This window comes from Poecilia reticulata, chromosome 14 (assembly GCF_904066995.2).
Source record: "Poecilia reticulata chromosome 14, P_reticulata-male-v2, whole genome shotgun sequence".
NCBI lineage: Eukaryota > Metazoa > Chordata > Actinopteri > Cyprinodontiformes > Poeciliidae > Poecilia > Poecilia reticulata.
The window spans coordinates 18,898,613-18,921,888 of NC_088843.1; the positions used below are offsets into that span (position 1 = coordinate 18,898,613).

The window sequence follows — 23,276 nt, forward strand, 5'->3', positions numbered from 1 at the left end:
TAGGAGGCGATACCCCCCCCCCAAAACCCAGTGTGCTGAAAAGCGCCTCGGGTTTTTTTTTAGCTGAACTTGCCTCGGTGGTGGTAACTGTTGCCCTGTCGTGCCACCAGGGGGGGCTGATGTGTCTATGTCCTCCACTGGGGAGGTGCACACTGGCTTACTGGAGGCGAACTCCATGGCATACTGGAGGACATCTGCCAGAGGATGTGACTGGAAAATGCACGATTCCCTCCGTTTATGGTCAGGGCTTCATCACTGCTTTACAAACTGGGTTATTACCAGCAGCCTGACAAATGTTTGGTTTACTGTGCTGATGGAGTCCAGCAATAGCTTAAGAGCCACTTCCTGTCATATTTGAAATATCCAACAGTGAGACAGATTGTGAACTTAAAAGCCTCCACCTTCATATCAGGGCTTATTCCACTTTAGAACGATGCAGCAACTGGGCAACAATCACAAGACAGACTTCACTTTAGCAGGAAACATTGTTGTATTTTTTATATCGATGTTTAATGCATAAAAATCAGTTGTGTTGCTTTAAAGAGTAATCCAAGACTGTTTGCACTCGGTAACAAGAGGAAATGTGTGTATTTTTTAAAAAGTAATTCTGGTATTTATTACCATCTCTTTACAAAATCCCACTGTTCCTTCCAGAGAGTAAAGACACTTAGACATATGCAAGTTGTCTTTTATTTTTTTAAACTTTTATCTATCCTTCAATATACAGCAGCAAAGCGAAATCACCTTAATGTGACATTTTCTTTCAGCACTGGTTCACGGAGCTCCCTCCCGTGCTGACCTTTGAACTGTCGAGATTCGAGTTCAATCAGGCGTTGGGACGACCTGAGAAGATCCACAACAAGCTGGAGTTTCCCTCCATGCTCTACATGGACAGGTGATGGTGAAATGTTAACATTTACCATTATTAAACCGTTTGCTGACATGAAGTGTAATTGTAAATAAATCCTGCTCTGCGCTTCAGATACATGGACAGAAACAGGGAAATAACCAGAATCAAGAGGGAGGAGATCAGGAGGCTGAAGGAGCATCTGACGGTGCTGCAGCAGCGCCTGGAGAGGTACGCTCTACTAAAACCTGTTGACCCCTAGCAAGGTCGGCAGAGTTCCCCTAGAAAGCCCTGGGCGGAGGTTTCTCTCTCTGACTGGAAGCTTTCATCATCTTCCCTTTATTCCCCCTCTCCTCCTGTGTTTCCCTCCATCATGGCTCGCCTCGGTTTCCTTTCAGATATCTGAGTTACGGTTCAGGCCCCAAGAGGTTTCCTCTGGCAGATGTCCTCCAGTATGCCATGGAGTTCGCCTCCAGTAAGCCAGTGTGCACCTCCCCAGTGGAGGACATAGACACATCAGCCCCCCCTGGTGGCACGACAGGGCAACAGTTACCACCACCGAGGCAAGTTCAGCTAAAAAAAACCCGAGGCGCTTTTCAGCACACTGGGTTTTGGCTTTTGGGAAATATTCATGGGTTGAATGAATATTGGATGGATGGATTTTACTTCTCATAACTCAAGGAGAGTTAAAGTATGGAATTTATTTTAAGCAGGCAAACCCAAAAGAAGATGACTAAACAACCACTATTTCCAACTGCTTTCCAACAGAGTTTTCTATGAGGGTGGAGCAAATGCTTTCTTAGAATGAACGTCATTGATGTGGTTTCCAAAAAACATCCTGATTGCTTATTGAACTCTCAGGGATTTATTGGGATTTTTCCACAAAATTTGCTCAAAAACTGTAAAACATTTAGGAAGAATCACTTTTAAAATGCATTTTTAGCTACAATTATAGTCAGGCAGCTTGTTTGGGCACCATTTGGAAAGTTCACATGAAAACTCTGTGGATTCAGCTCTTAAACAGTCTAAACCTGCTAGTATTAACGTTGATGTGGGAGAAGCCTTGTGTAAACACAACCTCCCTAAATACTAATCTGTGTGTTACTTCATTCTGGCTCATTCTGTGTCGCGGCTCTGTGGCTTCACAGAACCACCAGAATGGAGGTAGTTGCATATCTGATAACCAGTAAAGAAAATAACTTGGGTTTTCAACAATTTTGCACACGCACAAAACCACAAAAGGGCTTAAAAATTGTTGCTACTTTTACTACTGCGGGTCTTTGCGCCTGTGGAGGCTGAAAGTTTTTCCTTTTGTCTCTTATATTCAGTCAGATTGGAGAAAGATCTCATGCCAGTATTGCTTTTTCAATACACAGATTTTCTATTGATTTCAGGTTTAAAGCGTCTCGTACAAAATGCATTAAAAAAACCTATGCCAAAGTATTAAACTTCTAAATAAACTATCAACAACATTATATTATTTATTTGTTGTTCTATCTCTGGAGAAATATGGGGCAGCACATATAAAATCAACACTAAACCTTTGTGGCACAAAAAGCTACAAGAATTTTATATAAAGTGAAGGCTAGAGAACATAATAATAATAATTGTTTATTCAATCAAATATTTTGAAACTAAAGGATTTAGTAGAAATGCTATTAGTCACGTTTAGAGCTGGAAAGAGTTTATTGCCCATTAATTTCCAAAGGTTCTTAAGCTCAAGTGACGGAAATAACAGAAGGAAGTACAATTTTAAAAGTAAAACTGTGGGTACTACTTCAAAGCAAATGCGCATTTTGGTGTGTGGACTAAAATTATGTAACAGTTTTGAATTGATTTATATTCATTTTTTCAACTCCTCATCCAAACACTTGATGTGGAAAAAGGATCAAGTCATAGACGCTTCTGAGTTAATGACTTTTTTTTATTTTGCTCCTCTTCCATAAAGCTCAGACTTATTGGTTGTTTGTTTCCTTCCGTCCCAGCAGCACAGCTGAGCCGGACACTGCCCCTCCCCAGGAGAGTTCGGGCCCTGCTTCTGCTCCCGCCGCGGCGCCCCCTGCAGCCCAGCAGCAGAGAGTTCCTGTGCACAAGCCCTTCACCCAGTCTCGACTGCCGCCCGACCTCCCCATGCACCCCGCACCGCGCCACATCACAGAAGAAGAGCTGAGGGTGCTGGAGGGCTGCTTACACCGCTGGAGGAGCGAGGTGGAGAACGACACCCGCGGTACGTTCCCGTCACGTCTTCGTCGCGGCTTCCTAACTAGAGACACACCGATCCAATATTAATATCTATGTCGGTACCAATGTCCATAATAAATTCTAGCTCGAATATTGGTGACAATAAGGGTAGATCTGTTCAGGCTAATTCTATGACGTCACTTTATTATTTATTTTACATCATATTTAGAATTCCCAGTTGCATTTTCTGAACCATTTAAAAGGTTTTTTTTGCAGTTTATTTTTTCCATATTTGACCAAGGTAGTGGACCTTTTGTTTTTGTTAGTTTATTTTAAATTGGCTTTTATGCAATTAATTTCATTGACAAATTGTGCTGTTTTTACATGTTTGACCAAGCTTGTGACTGGTGCATTCAAGTGTGCTGTACTGTTGGAGAATTATCAAATAAATGTATTGCAGTGCTTTTATGTGTGTTTGAAACATTTCAGGTCAATTCAGCACCATTTTTCTGTATCGGATCGGTATCGGTGGATGCTAAACCTCGGACATCTGTATCGGAATTGAAAAAAGTGGATCGGTGCATCCATATTCCTAACAAAACTTTATGCTGCGTGTTCCATTAAATTATCGCAATATATTAACGTCCTGCTCTTCTCATCAGATCTACAGGGCAGTATAACCAGAATCCACAGAACCATTGAGCTTATGTACTCAGACAAATCTATGATGCAGGTGAGTAGAGTTTTTTTTTTAAATCAAAACAAAAGAAAAAAAAAACCTTATCAGCTTGACGCTCCGTTTTCTCGTCTGCATTTCTAACGCCCTTGGCTTTTTTTTTTTCTTCTTCTTCTCAGGTTCCATACCGGCTTCATGCAGTGCTGGTCCATGAAGGCCAGGCTAACGCCGGCCACTACTGGGCCTACATTTACGATCCTCACCAGCGCTGCTGGATGAAGTACAACGACATCTCGGTCACCAAGTCGTCGTGGGAGGAGCTGGTCAGGGACTCGTTTGGAGGCTACCGCAACGCCAGTGCCTACTGCCTCATGTACATTAACGACAAGAAGCCGTTCCTCATAGAAGGTACAATCAGCACTGGTGTCATGTTTGACGAACATTTCTAGATTGTTCCTGTATTAAAAAAAAACACAACCAAAACTCCAAGGCATCAGAACTTCAGACGCTTGTTTACGTAATAAGTCATTAAAAAACATGATCCTCCAACTACTTCCTGTTGTCTTCTGCTTCCTGGGTTGCGCCACCAGCAACATCCAGTTGTTGATTACATGATTTCTGTGATGCCAAAAAAAAAAGTCATTTTCATTGCAGCTTTGGGAAATAAACCAATTCAAATACGACCTCATCCCAGTGGCGAAACTTGCCAAAAAAACTAGAGTTTCTTTAAAAAAATATCCATGTTTCCATTGAGCAAATTTATTTTCAAAATGTCAAATTTGCGTGTTTATATGGTCAATGGCAACACATTTAGTAACTTGTAGCATTCACACCCCCCCTCCCCCGGATGGGCGCGTAGCGACAATTGCAAGCGTTGTTGTTGACGACAGTCCCTTAGACCGAGCATGCATAGAGACTTTCTCTATTTAATAAAGCTTCACACCTTTTTCCCACATGATGATCAGTACCCCACTGTTTTGCAGAAGAGTTTGATAAAGAGACGGGCCAGATCCTGAGCGGCATGGACAAGCTGCCTCCAGACCTGAAGCAGTACGTGAAGGAGGACAACGAGCAGTTCGACAAGGAGATCGAAGAGTGGGACGCCATGCAGGCCCGCAAGGCCCAGCAGGAGAAGCTGGCTCTGGCTGCAGCAGCTGCGTCTGCAGCCCTGTCCAGCACCTCCACCTCCACTTCCTCCCCACAACCCATGAGCATTGAATCCAGCCCTCCAGATAACACTGGTAGGCGCCATGAGACTCATCAGAGCGGATTTGAAATTAACGCTCATTAGGAATTTATTAAAAGAGTTTTACCTTACGCAGTCTGTTCGCTTCCTTATTTCAGTTATTTATTTTTTTTGCTAAGCCAATTCTCTACTGCACTCTCATTTATCTGTTGCTATTCTGCAGTAGCCCAGCAGGATCCGGAGTACCTGGAGCAGCCGTCGCCCACAGGCGACTTCAAGCACCTGCAGGAGGACACGGAGAGGGCCATAAGCAGAGCGGCCGCAGAGCAGGAGGACCGGAGCCCTGAGGTCCTGCTGAACGCTGTACGTATGGGCTGCAGGGCGGCGGTGTCGCGACTAAAGCTTCTAGGAAACGTCGCGTTTCACCAAAACGTTCCATTTCAGGTCCCTCATTTAACACGCAACGTCTGTGTCAAAGAGAAAATCCACTATCAATAAAAACTTTTACACGCACGCACGCACGCACCCACCCACCCACCCACCCACACACACACACACACACACACACACACACACACACACACACACACACACACACACACACACACACACACACACACAGTGTGTGGGTTTTAATAACCAGTGTTTCACCATATTGGTTAAATAAATACTCAGCAGGTTTCCTGCACAGCATTGAAATGTGTGGAATTTTTTTTTCCTTTTGATTTTCCGTGCCTGGCTTGGTGGGGGGGGGGGAAGAGAAAAGGAAACTCCTTTTTCCATAGATTTCTGTTTGAACAAGTCTTTTAGTTCCATGCTGAGAAAAAATGTTTCTGACAAAACCTCAAACTATGGTTCAATAAATCAAAGCAGATAACATCATAATTGTGTTCAGATCTTTAGTTTTTACTTTGTTTTCAAAGTTACATTTTCCTCTCATTTCGAGCTGTTACACTGAACTTCTGGCTTTTAAATTGGGTCTGGATTAGATGGTAAAACATTAAAATTATTGTTGTTTTGCAAATGTTTATAAGCAGAATAAGGGATTTGTACTAAGATAGTTTTATTTTAAAGACTCCGCAAAATATAGCTGGCATAGAAATGAAGACGGCTGCTGCAATTTGAGGCAATAATTCATGTCCCTCGATTAGCACCTTTTTTTTAGCCAAAGCAAAATAGATGTGATAGAAAATTGCAAAGTTTGTCATTTTTATTTTTATTTTTTTAACCATTAAACTTTCAGCGAATGTTATTTGCTGTCAGTAGATGAATATGAAGAGCACTGTAGTTAAGTCTAATGTTCATTTCTGTACATAAAAACATTCTGAAGCTAAAAGGCATTTCACTTCAATCATTTTTCAAAGAAAACCTTAGTTAACTTCTGAAATTTTTAATCGTTTTTTTAACCACCTTAATTAACAGCAATTAATGATTAATGCACATCCAGCTCCTCTCATGGTATATTTGAATTTTCCTTGTTTTCCCCAGTTTTGCTCATCATTCCAGAGTTTCTAGTTGGAAAACGGTGGATTTTCTCTTTGTTTTCGTTCCAGCTGCTGTTTGCAACACAAGCTGATAACAATGTGTTTCTCTCCACTGTTTGTCTTCAACACTAAAAAAATAATATACAGATATTTAACTGCACAATGGTCACTGGTGTCACAAATTCCAGACCATTATAACGTCTAATAAAAAGTGTGTATATGCAGCTTTCACTACACTCCGTATCCCCGGCAGCCATATTGGACACTAAAATTCAGGGCTGTTTGATGAGCCGTTTTAAATCTTACATTATTATTGATGAGGAAATATGAGTTTTCAGTTTTTAATTGGGCTGCAACTGAGGATGTGTTCAAATTATGAGAGCTGCATTCTTATATTTCACCTAGTTTTTAAAATTTTTTATTTTTCCCTCCTCCATCTAACATATCTTGTCCTTTCATCTGTCCTTCCTGTTCACCTGTTACACTTCCTCTCCAGTCAGCCCCCCCTCCCTCCGCCCTTCAGCCTGAGGCCCAGATGAGCCCCGCCCCTCCCTCTGACCAGGTTAAAGAGGCCGAGGCCCCTTGCCAGCGCACCGTAGAGGTGGCCATTCCTCACGTGGGCACCTTTGTCATTGAGTCAGAGGAGGGGGGTTATGATGACGAGGTAGCTGCAGCTCCATCTCGGCTTCTCTCCCGTCTCTTCCTGCTCGCAGACGTTAAAAGGCTGTTTAATGTGCCTCTTCTTCACGTGGCTATGTATGATTCTGAGCTGTACTTTGTTCTGCTGACTGACTCAGGACTTGGCATCAGGCTGAAAACTCGCACTGACACTAACACTAACCCTGCGTTGCCCTGTCCGCAAAGCCTTCACATGAAAAATCTCCACTTCAGCCAATCTGCGTTTTGGCTCTGTGGCAGGAAGCCGGTTGCCTCTCTGGGGGAGTGTTTTCATGTTGCTTTCTTCAGCTTTTATGTCTTGGAAGTCTTATTCTATCCTGGGCTGTTAAGTGTTCATTATTTATTTATTTTTCCTCCGCATTGATGCCGAGGTAAGACTGGTTATGTAAAGTAAACACACAGACACAAAGACGCTCGTTCCTCCTACAGCTACTGCTTGAATTGGTGTTGGTGCTTCAGGCTGGAGGTGCAAATCTTTCAGCGTCTAGTGATTCGATTCTGTCACAATTCGATACAGAAAAATTTTTCAATTCAGAAACCAGTTTTTCTATTCAAAAATTCCAGAGATTTTTTTAAAATTGTGACTAGAAAGATTAAAAGACGGTGTAAAGAAACATTTATTTAAAATTATTCTAGAAGATTTCCCATCAGTTTGTGTTAAAACAAAAATAGGTTTGTGCACCATTTTTTGTGCTTAGCTATCTGGCCCTTTCTTAGTCAAAAAGTATCAAATAATTTTTCTATGGCGGCCAGGGGGATACGTAATGCGATGCAATTTACTCGCAATCGGGAGCAGCAAAGACATGCAACTTAACTCATTTCAAAATAGGTTTTTGAGCATTTGAATTGATTCAGAATTCCCAGCAGTAGGTTTTGCAATTCTTTATAGAATCAATTTTGTTTTTGGAGACGGTGGCGACATTTCTTAAAGGCACAGGATTCTGTCTAGCTACAGAAAGAGCAAAAATAGGATTAATTTCAATTTGATTTCCGTGTTTGTTCCTCAGTCATTGATACGTACGTTAACCGATTGTTGTCGTTTGTCGTCAACACATAATGGTGTTGGTCTGATAAGATATTAACGACCAATATTGACTTCAATCTTGTTCCCGTTTGTTTTTCTGGAGCGTAGGAGGTTGATCATGTGATGCTTATTTTATCATGCGATAGTGATTTAGCGCCAGATTGTCGGGTGTTTAACTGAAGCAGAAAAGCAATGTCTGAGGATCAGGTCATTTTGCAATGTTGAAAGGATAAGGAAATGTATATAATATCGGTTAATATCAATTACCAGCCATAACATTAACATTAATATCGCCATCGGCACAAATTTTCATATCTCTGCATCCCTAAGTAATTAATATCCTTTGCTGAAGTTTGTACATTGATTCCAGTTTGTCACTTTGATGTCAATACAAAGAAATGTTACTACCTGGGGGCCAAATAAAGGATCATTTTGCACTAAAATTGTGCTTCAAACCAAATATGGATCTGGAGCATACAATACATAGTTTCTGCAGTGTAAACAAGGATCAGGACCATTCAGATGTATTCAGCAGCAGCCCCGAACAATTTCTATATTTGTGATTATTTTGAAAAAGTACTGTCTTTAGTGATCAATTACAGCAGAAGGGGAGGTTGCTGTGGATTCCTATGTCTTTTGCTCCAATTGTCTACTTTGGTGTGCCTCAAAAATAAAACATATTATTGGTCATGCATTAGCCTCCAACTAAATGGAAGATGAATAGAAAGGATGGTTGGTTGTTTTTTTTTCTTCTTCACTATTTAGTAGCTGGCTGAGTTGTCTGACTGTTTTCCTGTGTTAATTCATACCGCAGTAGAATGGGGTGTTTGGATGTTTAGAGAACTCGGACCGACTAAACCCTGTCAAATTCTAAAATCTGAACTGTAGAAAAGTCGAATTGATATAATGCTGAGAAAAAGCATCCAAGAAAAAATGCTCAGTACTCTCCCTCCACAAAACGTCCCCTTTAATTCAAAATGCTCCTTTCTAAGGTAGTTTTCTGGGTTGAATGTCCACCCTGAAATGATCAAAACGCTGTTAGAAGGAAAAAGCGAGGACTTTTCATGTGAATCAGTTTGAATGATCTGACTAGAGATCCCACACACGACACTGACTTTATGTTCTTAGTTTGTTTTTAAATCTCAGATTTTCTTTAACTCTCCTGCGGTCTTGAGACACAGGGTCAATAAGACCCCAAACGTCTTTTACACTCTGCGTGGTTCGGCAGGGTTGCACTGCGCTTTTACAAGTTTTTTCTTCTTTTGTGTGTGTGTGTGTGTGTGTGTGTGTGTGTGTGTGTGTGTGTGTGTGTGTGTGTGTGTGTGTGTGTGTGTGTGTGTGTGTGTGTGTGTGTGTGTGTGTGTGTGTGGTGTGTGTGTGTGTGTGTGTGTGTGTGTGTGTGTGTGTGTGTGTGTGTGTGTGTGTGTGTGTGTGTGTGTGTGTGTGTGTGTGTGTGTGTGTGCGTGCGTGCGTGCGTGTTGTTCTGGAAACTGACGGTCTGATGGGAAAACCCCGCTACACCACCATCTTACTGTAACATTTGCCAAGCTCCTACTGAGTGTCACTCTGAGACAGCAGGAAGATTCAACCTTCATCCCACGTCAGTTGCCTCGGTTTTTACACACCATCCTTTTTGAGGAACGTGCATCCTGCCCCTGAACACACTGGCTGTGGTCCTTCCTCGTCACTAACCGTGCATGCGGTGCTGGCTAACCAATAGCATGTCCTAACTCCTGTAGGCTCTACTGCACTGCCTGAGAGCCATGAAACGTGTATATTTAATCATATTTCACTTGAATGATATTTTATTTAACATGGTTCCTGCTTTCTGGGTAGATAATGATGACCCCCAACATGCAGGGTATTATTATGGCCATTGGCAAATCCAGCAGCATATATGAAAAGAACGGGCCTGAGGCAGCCTTTTTTAAGGTACCATTTCTCCTTATACCTCTCTTCATTGCACTCTCTCTCACGTCATGCAACCATTCACCTCCTGTTTTATGATCGTTTCTGCATCACACAGTAAATTCATCGCAGTGACTTAAATCAAAATGTGGAACCGATAAAATGACTTATTCCACCCAGAGTCACGGAAGTCCAAAATTCAGCTTCTCAGAATATGGGAATATTACGTATGATCAATTTTTTTTTTTTTTTAGAAATTGAAATGCAGAAATATTGATCTATTGAAGTGTTTGATCAGCTTGACACTCCATTGGGTCTGATCCGTTGGGTCAGGAGTCTCAGTGCTTCATAGAGTTTCTCTGTGGGGTAAGGTCAGACAGGTTTGCTGTACATTGGGCAGTGTGGGCAGGTGCCAAGTCCTGCTGAGTGGGGAAAAAAAATCAATATCTGCATTGTGCTTGTCAGCATCATTTCCTGGTGGCCTTGATAAACTTGATTTCTAAAGGTGTTTTCACACCTCATAGTCCGGCAGACTAGGTTTGATTGGAGACCAAAATGTTAGCAAAACGGAGTGTCGTCAGATTTTAGCGGTTTTAGTCTTCTGTCTTTGATAAAATGCTGTTTCTCCTTCTAGCGCTGGACCTGCACGTTTGTTTTGGTTGTTTTTACCTAGAATCTCACGCGCTATCATCCACTTTCTGCTTTCGGAGCAGTTTCCGGTCCGCTTGGCATTTACATACATTCATTCAAACGGCACCGGCTTTCACTGCAACCAAAACCTCGGTTTGTCGGTGGGCCAGGGTTTTTTTCTTTTTTGGTCCGTTTAGTTGAAGCGGACGGAACAGAATCTGGTGTCAATGCACCCTGAATTAAACACATTTACTTTAATCTAAAATAAGGACTTCGAGCCAATCAGCAACAGTCTAGTTTCTCCTGAACTCGGGTAAGACTGTTCTAGTGTTGTGTGGTTCAGGAGTGGCTTGATGTAAGGATTACGACAGTCGGAGCTAAGGCTGCCATGTAAGCAATAAATTAATTGCATGATAAAGTAAATTGGGCTCAAAAATTTCCTTTTGCATGCTTGTTTTCCTCATGTTTCTTTCAACCAAATAAAATAAATGTTCCTTGACGATGGTCTCAAAATGACAATATTGTCATTTATTCCAATCATTTCTGGGACAATTTATTGTTCGGTAAAATTTATCATGAGTCCTTGTAGGGTGTCAGATTTCCTGCTGGATAGTTGCTAAGTCAGCAGCCTTCACCGTGATTTAAATAGGCCATGTTATCCGTTTCATCGATCCGACGAAATATTCTAATTCTGTAAGAAACTGAATTTTGAGGACAGCCGTTAGTCATAATGATTACAAAATATATCATTCTGTGTACGATTAATCTTTATATTAGTTTCACCTTTTGAATCTAATTCCTGAAATAGATTAGCTTCAAGATACCTTAATTTACTGAGATTCACCTAAACCATAAACCTCTCAACCCTTTAATGGAGATAAAATCCTTAATGTGAAACACACATTTATATTTAACAGCTTTTAAATGCAGACGTTTTGCTGATTTTACGTCTATATGGCATCAGAGTGAAAGGCTTCTGTGATTTTTGGGGGTGCACCGAGAAGCTGGCTCCAATCCCCTTACTTGTGGGAGATCTGCGATTGGTTGATTAGTCAATACTTAAAAGTGAAACAGATTTGTATCCACAATCTCCTCTACTGTCACAAAAGTCTGAAAATCAGCCACTGTTGCCTTTTGCTCTGCCATGAAAGATGGCATATGTGCAGTTAATTGTCACCCCGCTGTTGCCAACTTATCAACTCTTCAGACCAAACAAAAAAATCAGTATGGTCAGGCTTTGTAAAGATCTGTGATCGGCCAGAAAACTGCAATCGGTGCACCCCTAGTCATTTCCCAAATTGGGAGAGAAGCGGTGGGCCCCTGCTGTGTTGAGCTTGAACCCTGGACGTTCCTGTGCTTTGTCTCTGGTCAGGCCATCAAGCTGGAATACGCCCGTCTCCTGCGGTTTGCCCAGGAAGACACGCCGCCCGAGTTGGACTACAGGTTACACCACGTCATCGTTTACTTCATCCAAAACGAGGCGCCCAAAAAGATCCTGGAGAGGACTCTGCTCACACAGTTTGCTGACAGGAACCTCGCCTTTGATGAGAGGTACACAACTCTGTTCAGGTCCATGGATTCAAATCTTATTGCACTTCTCCAAAATCAGTACCGTGCAGAAGTATTCAGACCACTCTTGACTTTTCCATGCATTGTCACACTATAACCTCAAAGCTTAAATATACTTTGTGATGATGCTAAGCAGACAGATTAACACGCTGATAAAACGTAAGATACTTTCTGATGCCGAGCTTGGATAAAGAAGGAAGCTGGTAGATGCAGGTTTAATTTAATAGTTTTACCCAACATTGTGTTTTTGTTTCCGTCCTGCAGAGGGCAGCAAAGTCCTTAATTTCGCAGAGCACATGTAGTCCTTTTGATTTGTCAGCACAGGCCACATTTTCATGTTTACATGAACAGTTCTTCTACGAAGTAAAGCAATCTAGAAAAACATGTGTATAGAAATGTTTTATTTAAATGTTTTATTTTATTTTTTAAATGACTCACTCCCCCCCCCCCCCTTTTTTTTTATCTCTTGCATTGTTAAAGTCATTTGGGGGCGTTGTGCTTAGCTATCTCTTAAAAAGTTTTCCACTGTGCATGTTGGCCTCAATCCATATTCATGAGCACAAAATTGATTTCTCCCTTCTCCTCTATTTTGAGCAAGATAATTAGATTTATGCGTGCATGTGGCCTCAATAGGAGCCTCCGGAGGAGCGTTTCACTTCTCCTCTCAGCAGTTAAGAGTGATTCATTAGGCCGTGTTGGGGCCTTGGGGCAGCGCCGACCGTTTCATTTGGTATAGTACCTCGCCATGACTCAGCGTCTCGCTGCTCACACCGCTTCGTCTTCCTCTCACCCCCACCTCCCTCACAGATGTAAGAGCATTATGCAAGTGGCACGTGCTAAACTGGACCTGATTAAGCCTGAGGAGGTCAACATGGATGAATATGAGGTGAGAAGTGACTTTTTTTTTTTTTTAATCCCATCTCACCGTTTCACACTGCTTGAAATGAGAAAACAATTATTCCTGAATACCAGCCATTGAGTTGATACAAATGTATAATATACAACAAAATTTTTTTAAAGCACTTCATGTGCTGGATGTGCATGGAGTGATGTAGGAGACTTTCTGCCTGTTCCACTTGTTGTATGCCGAAGATTTTAAAGTCTGGATGAGTATGGAAAAATCAAAAATGAACAAATGGGGGAGAAAAAGTTTGTGTTCAATCTAATTCACTATCTACAGCTAAAACCTAGAATATCTGAAAAAACAAATGGCTTTTTACTTTGATTTAGTTTTGGTTTGCCACGTCACAGGTTTTTTTTTTTTTTTTTTTGGTTAATTGTGGTTTTTGTGATCAAAGATACCCGGTCTAGATTTTTCTGTGTATTAAAGACTTTGTGATTTTAAGGATTAAAAAAAATTCTTAGTTATAATAACTATAAATTAATAACAATAGTACATACAAAAGAAATTAATGCAGACTAGTAAACAGAAATATTGATCTACAAAATAACCAATTAGAAAAGCAAAGAGAAACAATCGAATCTGAAAGAAAAAAATAAAATGCAAATTAAAACGGATACATTCCAAATACAAACATAACCAAGTGTCATCACAGCAAAATTAAATTGTTTAACTTTCTTTTCTCCTCTTGCTAGCTGTTTTTTATTCTTCCCTTTTTGCCAATATTACTCGTTTTGACCAATATGGAGTCACATGGATATTCTGGGAGCCTGATGCAGTGTTGGACATGCCACTTGGATCCTCCACTGTATTTTAAAAGAATATTTTCCGTAATTGTTTTCCACAAATCTAATTTGTTTGAACCTTTTCTTTTTCCTCCTTTGACAGATGTGGCACCAGGACTACAGGAACTTCCGAGAGACAACGGTGCTGATGGTGACTGGTTTGGAGCTGTTCCAGAAGTCAAAGTACGCTGAACTGCTCTCGGATTTCTCTCTGATTTCTTTGCAGTGAATCAAAAACCAAAGCCACTGAGTCGGATACAAGTCGGGGTTCAGTAACTGTCACCGTACACTTCCAAATTAAAACTCTAGACTCTAACATGGCATCTGCTTCAGTCCAAACTTGGAGAACATTTTGAAGTAATTGATAAAATATTAAAAACGGCTAGGATTTATTTTCTGAAACTGTATGGATGATTGATGAAATATTCTCGACACAGTTTGCAATCTCTTCTGTCTTTCTGCCTAGTCTTTCTTTTGTCTTTTGTTCTTTTTTTCCTCATTCTTTTGTTCTTCTTTTCTTTCCATCCTTCTTTTTATTAGTTTTTTTTGTTTCTTTGGTTTTTGTCTTTTTGCCTTTCTGCCTATTTTAGTTTGTTCTTTCTGTCATTCTTTTTGTCATTCCGTATTTTTTTTTCTCTTTAATTTTTCTTTTTCTTTTACTCTCCATTTTTTTCTTCTTGGTCTTTGGCCTTCTGTCTCTTTTCCATCCCATCTGGGGTTTTGTCAAGTTACAAATTTAAAGCCTGACCATTTTAAGCTTTTTTAAAAAATATGCTAGAAATAATTGTCACTATTTTGTATTTATTCTTACAAATTCTTTTAATAAAAAGTGCAGACAGTTCTTGAGTTTACCTGCTTTAGGACAGAATACAAACCAGAATGTAATGGGAACGTTGGAGTGCTGGGGTCAGCAAAGTGTCTCGTCCCAGCTTCTCCTGCAGGGGGCACCGTTTCACAGTCATTGCCTCTCCCAGTTTGATGGCAGTGCAGACTGGGGTCATTGAGTTCTTCGCTTGGATCTCTCTTTAGTTTCCAGCGTTTTCTCTGATCCAGCGTTGTTATCTGACCGGAGTATTTCTGTGTGTGTGTGTGTGTGTGTGTGTGTGTGTGTGTGTGTGTGTGTGTGTGTGTGTGTGTGTGTGTGTGTGTGTGTGTGTGTGTGTGTGTGTGTGTTCCTGTGCAGCTACGTGGAGGCCCTGATGTACCTCATCTACTCGTACCAGTACAACAGGGAGCTGCTGCTGAAAGGCCTGTACCGCGGACACGACGAGGAGCTGCTGGGTTATCACCGCAGAGAGTGTCTGCTGGTGAGACACTGTCGCTCCGTCCCGTTCGGAACATTACTGCAATCGAAGGACGTCATCTTCTCCCTGAAATCTGCGTGTCAAATAGTTCATACCTATGATCCCCGCCTCCTCTTTGTTACTCCCTTTCCTCCCTATTAGACCTCCGTCGCTAAAGTGACTCAGCAGAAACTAACAAAGCTGGATGTTTTCCCCTCCCTCCACCCCCTCAGCGATGAGCTTGGTTACTATAATCAGATTGCTTTCAGTGAGATATTGCTTTGGCTTGCTTCAAGCCCACAAAAGATTCCACAGAAAGTTTTTTTTTTTTAATCTGATACTGACTGATGAAAATCCTTTCAGCATCGTGATGTGAGCCTCTTTTCATTTCTCCCCCACAAAACGGCCTGCGCTCCGGTATTATTGGTCAGGGCCGGGTTTTTTTTTTTTTTTCCCTCAACCCGATCCATTCCGTCCTCAGAACCTCTTCTCTCTCTGTCTCTCCTTCTCTGCTGCTGCTGCACTCGGTAACCTTACACCAGCATTGTGCTCATAATGTAATCATTGTAGTGGGAATAGGAAGCAGGAGGCCCAGCAAGTGTAAACACATTACCATGAGACACAAGCGCGTCCTCAGCTAACCTCCGCCCCGGCCGGTCAGCTCAGATCCCCGGCCAGAACGCCGTCCATGCAGCTGTTTACCTTCACCTCTTGTTTTAATCGAAAACACAGCTAACGTTGACACAGTTAATGGACTTGGACGTTTTGCAAATCCAGCCCCGCAGCTCCCTATTCCAAACTGGCTCGCAGGAAGAAAAAAAAAAAAAGAGAGAGAAAAAGAAAAGCGGGTCGTTCCTCGGAGAAGGAGGTCAGCGAGTTTGTGTGTGACGACAAGACGCTCCGGGGCCAAGAACGGAAAGAAAAAAAGAAGAAAAAAAAGCTTGTATCTGCATTCAGGCAAGGATTTCAAGACCCGCTTCAGACCCAAATCTAATAAAGGAAATGAAAAACATCTCGAGGAGGAGACAAAATAAAACGGGGCTCTGAGAGACGAGGAGGGAGAAAGAAAAAAACTGCGAACATTAACAAAGTGAATCAGCCTCGTTTTCTCCTTCGTTGTTCAGCTGCTTAAAGTTCAGATTTCATTTTTTTCTTGTACAACAATCGGATTTCACGTTTCTCTTTTCCATCGGTGACGTAAAGCCAGCACATTTAGAGCCTGTCGGTAATATTTAAAAAAGCTGTTTTGTTAAATGAATGATATGGCCACTCGGATTAGAGCCACAGCAATTAATCAGCGTAATCATCAACTAAAAACTGACGCCGGATTTAATTGTCCGCATGTTGTGAAGGACGGCGGCGTCTGCTGTGTCCCCGCCCCTGTTGTCTGCTAGCAGGCTTAATGCAGAGCTCTTCTGTGCTAGACTGACAAATGGAGACATTAAAGTGTTTTTTTCTCATTTCTTTTATTGAGTTCTAAACACAGCGACAAACTTTTGACCAATCCAACACTCTGCATGGAGCTCTGTAGCCCAGGTAGAGGTGCACTGATCGCAGACTACTGATCTTTGATAAGCCTGTCCTGCTGATTCCCATTTTGACCGATACTGAAGTCGTTCAGACGTGACCCGGAGAACCGTGGTTGATTTTTAGGCCTTTTCCGAAGTAGATGAGGTCAGTGGACGATATCGGCTGATCACCAATCTCCCAAAATTAAGGAAATTAGGGGCTAATTTCTTGATGCACCCCTGCTCTGCTTTATTGGCTCCATGTGTTTGCAACGTTCCTGAAGTGCTCAGGGCTTCATTTTCCAAAATGAGCTCAGTAAAAACCAAAATGACTCAATTAACACCACAAACAATTAAAATCATTTTGATCATGTCTGATGATTAACACATTTTGATTTATTTTAATTGCTTAAAATAAAGGTGTAAAAAAAAAAAATCTTGAGTCGTAGTTTACTGCTAAGATAACCAGAAGTCATATCCCTATTGAGAGACAGGCTGATTTTTATGGAGTACAGCAGCTGCTGCACATTGCTGGTCAGCTGGATGAACCTCTTCACTGTCACCCTTAAAACACTTGCATATTATCCAGAGGATCCATAAAGACGCCGGTGTCCTCAATGACAGTGAAGTTGGTTTGAAGAACACCACTAGCTTTCTTCTCGCTCCAAACAAATACAACCTCAGCTGCTCGGAAACCCATCTGGTTGCAGAAAAAAAAACAACAAAAAAAATGCATTCCCTCGTTCCGTGGAAACCGAAGGAGCGTCACCCGTCGCTCTCATTAAAGCAACTCTTTTTAAACTCCAGTCGGAGCCGGGTTGCATTCGAACCGTTTATCCACCCAGTTAAACTTTTGTGTTGAACTCATCGGCTTCTCTCCTCCCCGCAGAAACTGAACGAGCAAGCGGCTGCCATGTTCGAGTCCGGAGAGGAGCCGGAGGTGAGCACGGGCCTCGGCATCATGAACGAGCTGGTGGTGCCGTGCATCCCCCTGCTGCTGGCGCAGGAGGCCGAGAAGGACCTGCTCGCTGTGGAGGACATGAGGAACCGCTGGTGCTCCTACCTGGGCCAGGAGATGGAAGGTGAGCTCTCCAGGGAATGACTTCTGGAGGTCTGACTAGTCAGACGGCGGAGGTTGCAGATCCGGTTTCAGAACAAACGAGGCAAGCAAGATCAGGAGACGGGGATCAGACGTTTGGAGGTTTTGGATCAGCGTTGACGTACCGTGGCCCTCCTGTCCATCTGAAACACTTTCAGCTGTGCAGATTAACGCAGTGATTTGTAGGCTGTATCCGTCATGTGCACAGTTCTTGGACTTTTACCATCAGTTAGGATGATTTACAGTAAAACATCACAAAGGCTGTAAAAAAAAAAAAAAAAAAAAAGCTACTCCACTTCAAAAAAGATTTAGATTCGATTTGTCATGTTACCTCCACGGACTTGAAAGTTTATTGCTGAGATGCTCCTGTTTAACACCACAGCACAACATGCTGCATAGTCGAGGTGAAAGGAGAACTTTAAAACTTGTTTAAACACAAAGTGTAACGTGAATTTGAACCCGCAGAATTAATCTGGGGTTTGTCTCAATCAACTGTAAAGTTTTTGCTGAAGCTGAGCGAGGTTTGGATGGAGAGCATCTTCTGACATCCGCTTTTAAGTTTTGCAAATGCCATTAATGATGTGTTCAGTAGCTGGATGGGTTCAGAGTTACGTTGTGACAACGTATTGTAGAGCTGTGCACCATGTGCGTATGTATCTATGGTAACTAATCGTATTTCTTATAACTTGAGCTAGTGGAAGCATGTAGATATTAGATAGGAGAGGTCCAAGGATTCAACCCTGGGGAACATCGCATGTGTTATTTTCCTTCTATTTCAGTTATTTTCCACTTACTGTTGGTTGATCACCAGGTGACTTTGATCTCACAATAAAGATTTGGTTATGAATTGAGAAAAATGGGGGGGAAAGTTCCAGAGATGTCTGTTTCTACAAGTCGTATAGACATCTCATTCACAGAAGCAAATGTTTGGGTGAAGATCCAGAAGCCACTTTGCTCTGGACCGTCGGTGGGAAAGTTTGGACTGAAGCGTCTGGAGTTTTTATCTGTCCCCAGAGAGCTGCTTGTCTGATTTCCTGTCCTTTGTTCATGAAAAGCAGAAGGCAGAGCATTATCACCCAGAGCAGTCCGGTCCAGTCCCACTGACCTCACCCGGCTTCCGCGTGGCAGAAATCCGCAAATGTTTAGCTCGCGATTTCAGCCCGATGTTTTGCTCACCGCCTTTTCCTTTCTGTCTCCCAGCCAACCTCCAGGAGAAGCTCACCGACTTCCTGCCCAAGCTGCTGGACTGCTCCACGGAGATCAAAAGCTTCCACGATCCCCCCAAGCTGCCCAGCTACTCCACCCTGGAGCTGTGCGAGCGCTTCGGCCGCATCATGGCCGCCGTCGGCCGGGCGCCCGGCGAGGGGAGATGAGCTCGGGCCGCGCCGCCTCTCCCCTCACGGACCTCCAGTCAACCCACGCCTTCCTTCTCAGCCCAGGGGTCGCCGCTCGCTTCTCGCCGTTATTCTTCTGTTACTCTTTATTATTATTTTTTTGCTGCTATAGGTTTTATCATCCTAAATATTATTTCCACACTTCTTTTTAAAGCAGAACAGTAGAGGAAGGATGAGGCGGGGAGGGATAACAGTATTGTGAGAAGAGTTGAAAGCAATCACATTGTGCTTCAGCTTTGCAACATAAGAAAAAAAATACAAGAAGCTTCGAGGTTTTTCATAGTTAATATTGTCGTTGCTGTTTGATTCAAGCTTCCCTAGCCACATTAATAATCCTTTCTGAAACCCCCCCTCCCCGCCCCTCTTTGTGGAATGAACCCTCCGGTTCTCTTGCCACCTGTTTGGTACAGTATTACCATGTTTTATTTTTCTAAGAAAGTAAGGAGGAGAGCCTTCAGATGTCTCCGAGGATCTCACATGGGTCTCATGTCTTTGTGAACTGTGCCAGAACGAGATGTTTTAAGTGCTGTGGTAGACGGCCGCAGGTTTCCTGTGGCTTGTTAATAATTTGAGAGAATAAAAATTTTATTTATGGCCCTTTTAGGCCAACTAAACGATTGTGTTTTGCCTCAATTTGATCTTTATTTTGCGTCCTTTGCCGTTGCTCGTTGTGGTCACAGACGTTTGGCAGGTAAGTAAAAGTTCTGATTGTATTTTCCTATAGGTTCTTCCAGAGGAGCAGTAGAGTTTTCTACAGCTGCTCATTAGAAGCAAGTTATTCACACAGAGAGAAACACAAATTTCAAAACGGCTTCTGGCACAAATAGTAAAAATGCAAAAATCATTTCAGCCAAGTTCAAATTTTAAGTCCATTGTTGGATTTCCATGAATGTAGAGCAACGGAGTCGGGCCAGGATTTTTGCTCAAGCTTTGATTTTCTATCACTTCAATCAGAATTCAATTACCTCTCCATCTTTTTCACGTTTTGTTGCGTTCCAACCACAAACTTCAACGGAAAGAAAAAGACGACTGAAAAAAAAGGCGGGGCTTGGTCCACTCAGGTGTTTTGCACAGCAGACTGGTTGCCACGGGAGACTAACCATAATCAAGGCAACACTCCAGGTATGATTTTGATGAGGGAATAACATTATCTAAAGCTCAAATAAGTAGATTTAACACAATACTGCCTCTTTAAGGGTTCTGCAGATTTCCCCAATAAAAGGAATATTTGTCAGGCGTTTATTGAAAATAAATGGCAACAAATTTAGTCAGTTTGGAGCAATAAAAGCAGAAATTAGATCATTCTGTTGGGAACTGGATAGATTTTGTCCTTGCAAAACGATGCAGAAAGTGTAGTCATTTACAAAATGCATTTTGATGAGATTTCAGTTTATAACCTTTCCTCCCAAATTGAAAATAAAAGTTGTACTGTGGGCCAAATTTGAGTCATTTTTGAAAGGCGTCAAGGGTCTGCAAATGGCCCCCGTGCCACACATTGAGCACCTAGGAAACGGGGGTCTTAACTATTGCTTTTAATACGCAATGTTTTTATTATAATTGTCTTTTCTGGAAATGCAACTTAAGCCTCAACAGCCAATCAGTTCCCCGTCCTTTCAGCGCCTCTCTCTCTCTCTCTCTCTCTCTCTCTCTCTCTCTCTCTCTCTCTCTCTCTCTCTCTCTCTCGTATATATGGAGGTTTTTCTGAAGCTTAAAGGAATTCACGCCGCCTCCGTTGGCTGATCTCTGTTTATCTGAGCATCTGCAGTCGGCGTGTCACCCGACACTCCCTCCCTGCGGTGGGCCGCATCTATCTGCAGATCAATAACCCACCGCTGTGTGATAGAATTTAACTGCCGCTATAAGATCCAGCCAGTAACATGAGGTGGAGATCTGTATGTTGTCCTCATTTCACCCTTGTTTAGAGAAAGAGGAGGAAAAAGAAAAGCTGGAGTCCTCATCTGCTGAGCTGTGCTTTTGGTTTGTGTGTAACCACCTTTGACTTTGCCCATGTGGAGAGATATGCATGTTTAAGTGGACATTATTGGCTTGCAAATGTATATGAGGCATTAATTATCTTTTTTGGGGGGGGGCTGTGGCGTCCCCTCATTTTGCTCATTATTTCTATTGACTTGACGTGGGGCACGAAGCAAGGCGCGGTGCTGATTATAGAGTGGAAACGGAGGCCGTTTAAATGATACTGATAGACTTGACTTAATGAGTGGTTTTGAACTGCTTTTCCAGCTACACCAAGAATTACCAACATATGGACCCATTTCATGACCTGCAGTTTTAACGGGGCAAACGCACAATCTGATTATGCATCGAACGGAGAGCGACGTGTGCCGATGTTTGAACCGCGACTCGACCAAGACGAGTTCGAATGTTCGTGCATGTCATCGTTGCTCCGTAAAGAACCATTTTCTAACTTATTCGGACTTTTTTCAATTCGCAGAAGAGACGAATTCAAGACGTGTTGGAGTTCAGAGTCTTTCTTCTGCTGAGAGGAATGCTGTGGCCACCGGTGCAGAGCTTTTCCAACAGTGGCAGCAGGTGGTTGTAAGAGCGCCTGCACATGTTGAGGTAACGACTTGTGGTTGATGCCTTTGTAAAAAAATAAAAATAAAAAAAAAGCCACTTTTGTCCAAGAACAAACTGAAATTCTGTCTAAGACCCAAGCTGAATGCTTCCTTGGAGACTGATGATAATCCTCCTATTAGTCTAATATTAAAAATATTCTTTTATGTTTTCTTCTTATACCATGTCTCCAAGTTCCTGCAGGTACCAACCCCAATTGTTAATAATAGGCTACAAAGGTGGTTTACTCTTTTTACCCCTTCAAAGATGACTTTTCTGGATTTAATGAAAACCTGGAAAGCTCTGAATAACAATTTAATGTAATTCCTTTGTTTTTTTGTTTGCTTTTAGCTAATAAACCCTTTAACTACAATGAACTACTTCAGTTTAATAAAAAAAAACTTTCCTTGTTCATCCCAAAGGGAAATTAGATGTCATAACTCATATCATCCAAGTATCTTCAAAGAGTCACTGTGGGCAGGAAGGAGCTCCAGTAGCAGTCACTCTTGGAACAAATCCAGAGAAACCTCTGAAGACGCTGTTACTGCATGACGGTCATGGCATGCTAACAGCTAAACTTCCAGGAAGGAAAGACAATATTCTACATTGATGTGTCCATCAGACATTGGCAAACTCTGCTAATTCGCCTCATTTGCTTTTGCTGCAATTCTATAGAACTGATCAGATTTTAGTCAAAGGAATGATGAGCTAGAGCAGTTAGTAATTCCAGGACATTGTCTGAAGACTGAACCAGATTGCGTATCATTAAATCCAGAAACGTGTGCAACAGTTTTTAAACTGTTGAAAATCTCTAGAGATTTTTCTTTTTTTTGGTTTGAATTTTGTCCCCCTGAGAGAACATTTTATAGAATCGCATATAACTGCAGCTACATCTCTGTGTGTGCAGGTTTGCTTCTTTACTGGCTTTGCACAACCCTAGACTGAAATTCTTTGCTCAGTCGTCTTTGCAAAATTAGCTCAAAGTGAGTCCGATTGGATAGAGAACATCTGTGAGTTGTAAATGGGGAGAAAACCCCCTGAAAAGCAGTTAATTTTCTGGGGGGTAAAACCCTCCATGTTACTAAACTGATCTTTATAGAAAACAGAATATATGTCTTTTATGTCTGGTCATTTTATCTTTGTTCCTAGTTTTAATGTTTTGGAAATAAATCAGGACTGAATCGGTTCCACTGCTGTGCCACAACAGATGATTTCAGATAATCTTTTCTTGTCTGTTCTTTTTCCTCCTAAAAAAGACATGACTTTCCAGCTGACTCAGCATTTCGTGTTTACACTTTCAGGCTGCGAAGCAAAAAAAAAAAAAAGCAAATAAACCTGCAGACATGCAGCGGGATCTTGGCCTTGTGCAGCTGCACTGCTGGCTCATTCAGACCAAAGACCCTCAAAAGCAAAAACCAATTCATGTTCAAACTGCCGAAAACTCGTAGCCGTCCTGTAAAAAAAAACCAAAAACCAAAAAAACCCCGGCATTCTTCACATTCACTTTTTCAACCTCTTTCTCCATGTGGGTCTTTAACGGCTCCCTGCA

The 23,276-nt window shown here is 42.0% G+C and overlaps 1 protein-coding gene across 5 annotated transcripts in view; it reads left to right on the plus strand.

Annotated features, from left to right (window-relative positions):
* The window catches only part of usp25 (ubiquitin specific peptidase 25), a 36,034-nt gene extending 16,267 nt beyond the window's left edge, over window positions 1–19,767 (plus strand). For 2 of the 5 annotated variants that reach the window (XM_008428287.3, XM_017308662.2), the window contains exons 11-26: window positions 768–895; window positions 983–1,078; window positions 1,246–1,410; window positions 2,833–3,074; window positions 3,691–3,761; window positions 3,884–4,112; window positions 4,688–4,945; window positions 5,114–5,253; window positions 6,871–7,038; window positions 9,913–10,008; window positions 11,987–12,165; window positions 12,991–13,069; window positions 13,973–14,052; window positions 15,053–15,176; window positions 17,550–17,742; window positions 18,960–19,767. In XM_008428287.3, coding sequence (XP_008426509.1) covers window positions 768–895; window positions 983–1,078; window positions 1,246–1,410; window positions 2,833–3,074; window positions 3,691–3,761; window positions 3,884–4,112; window positions 4,688–4,945; window positions 5,114–5,253; window positions 6,871–7,038; window positions 9,913–10,008; window positions 11,987–12,165; window positions 12,991–13,069; window positions 13,973–14,052; window positions 15,053–15,176; window positions 17,550–17,742; window positions 18,960–19,132 — 2,421 coding nt within the window. In that variant the 3' untranslated portion in view covers window positions 19,133–19,767. The remainder of the gene's footprint in view (window positions 1–767; window positions 896–982; window positions 1,079–1,245; window positions 1,411–2,832; window positions 3,075–3,690; window positions 3,762–3,883; window positions 4,113–4,687; window positions 4,946–5,113; window positions 5,254–6,870; window positions 7,039–9,912; window positions 10,009–11,986; window positions 12,166–12,990; window positions 13,070–13,972; window positions 14,053–15,052; window positions 15,177–17,549; window positions 17,743–18,959) is intronic. The other 3 variants (XM_017308661.2, XM_008428288.3, XM_008428289.3) reach the window with 3 other exon arrangements.
* The last annotated feature ends 3,509 nt before the right edge of the window (window positions 19,768–23,276 follow it).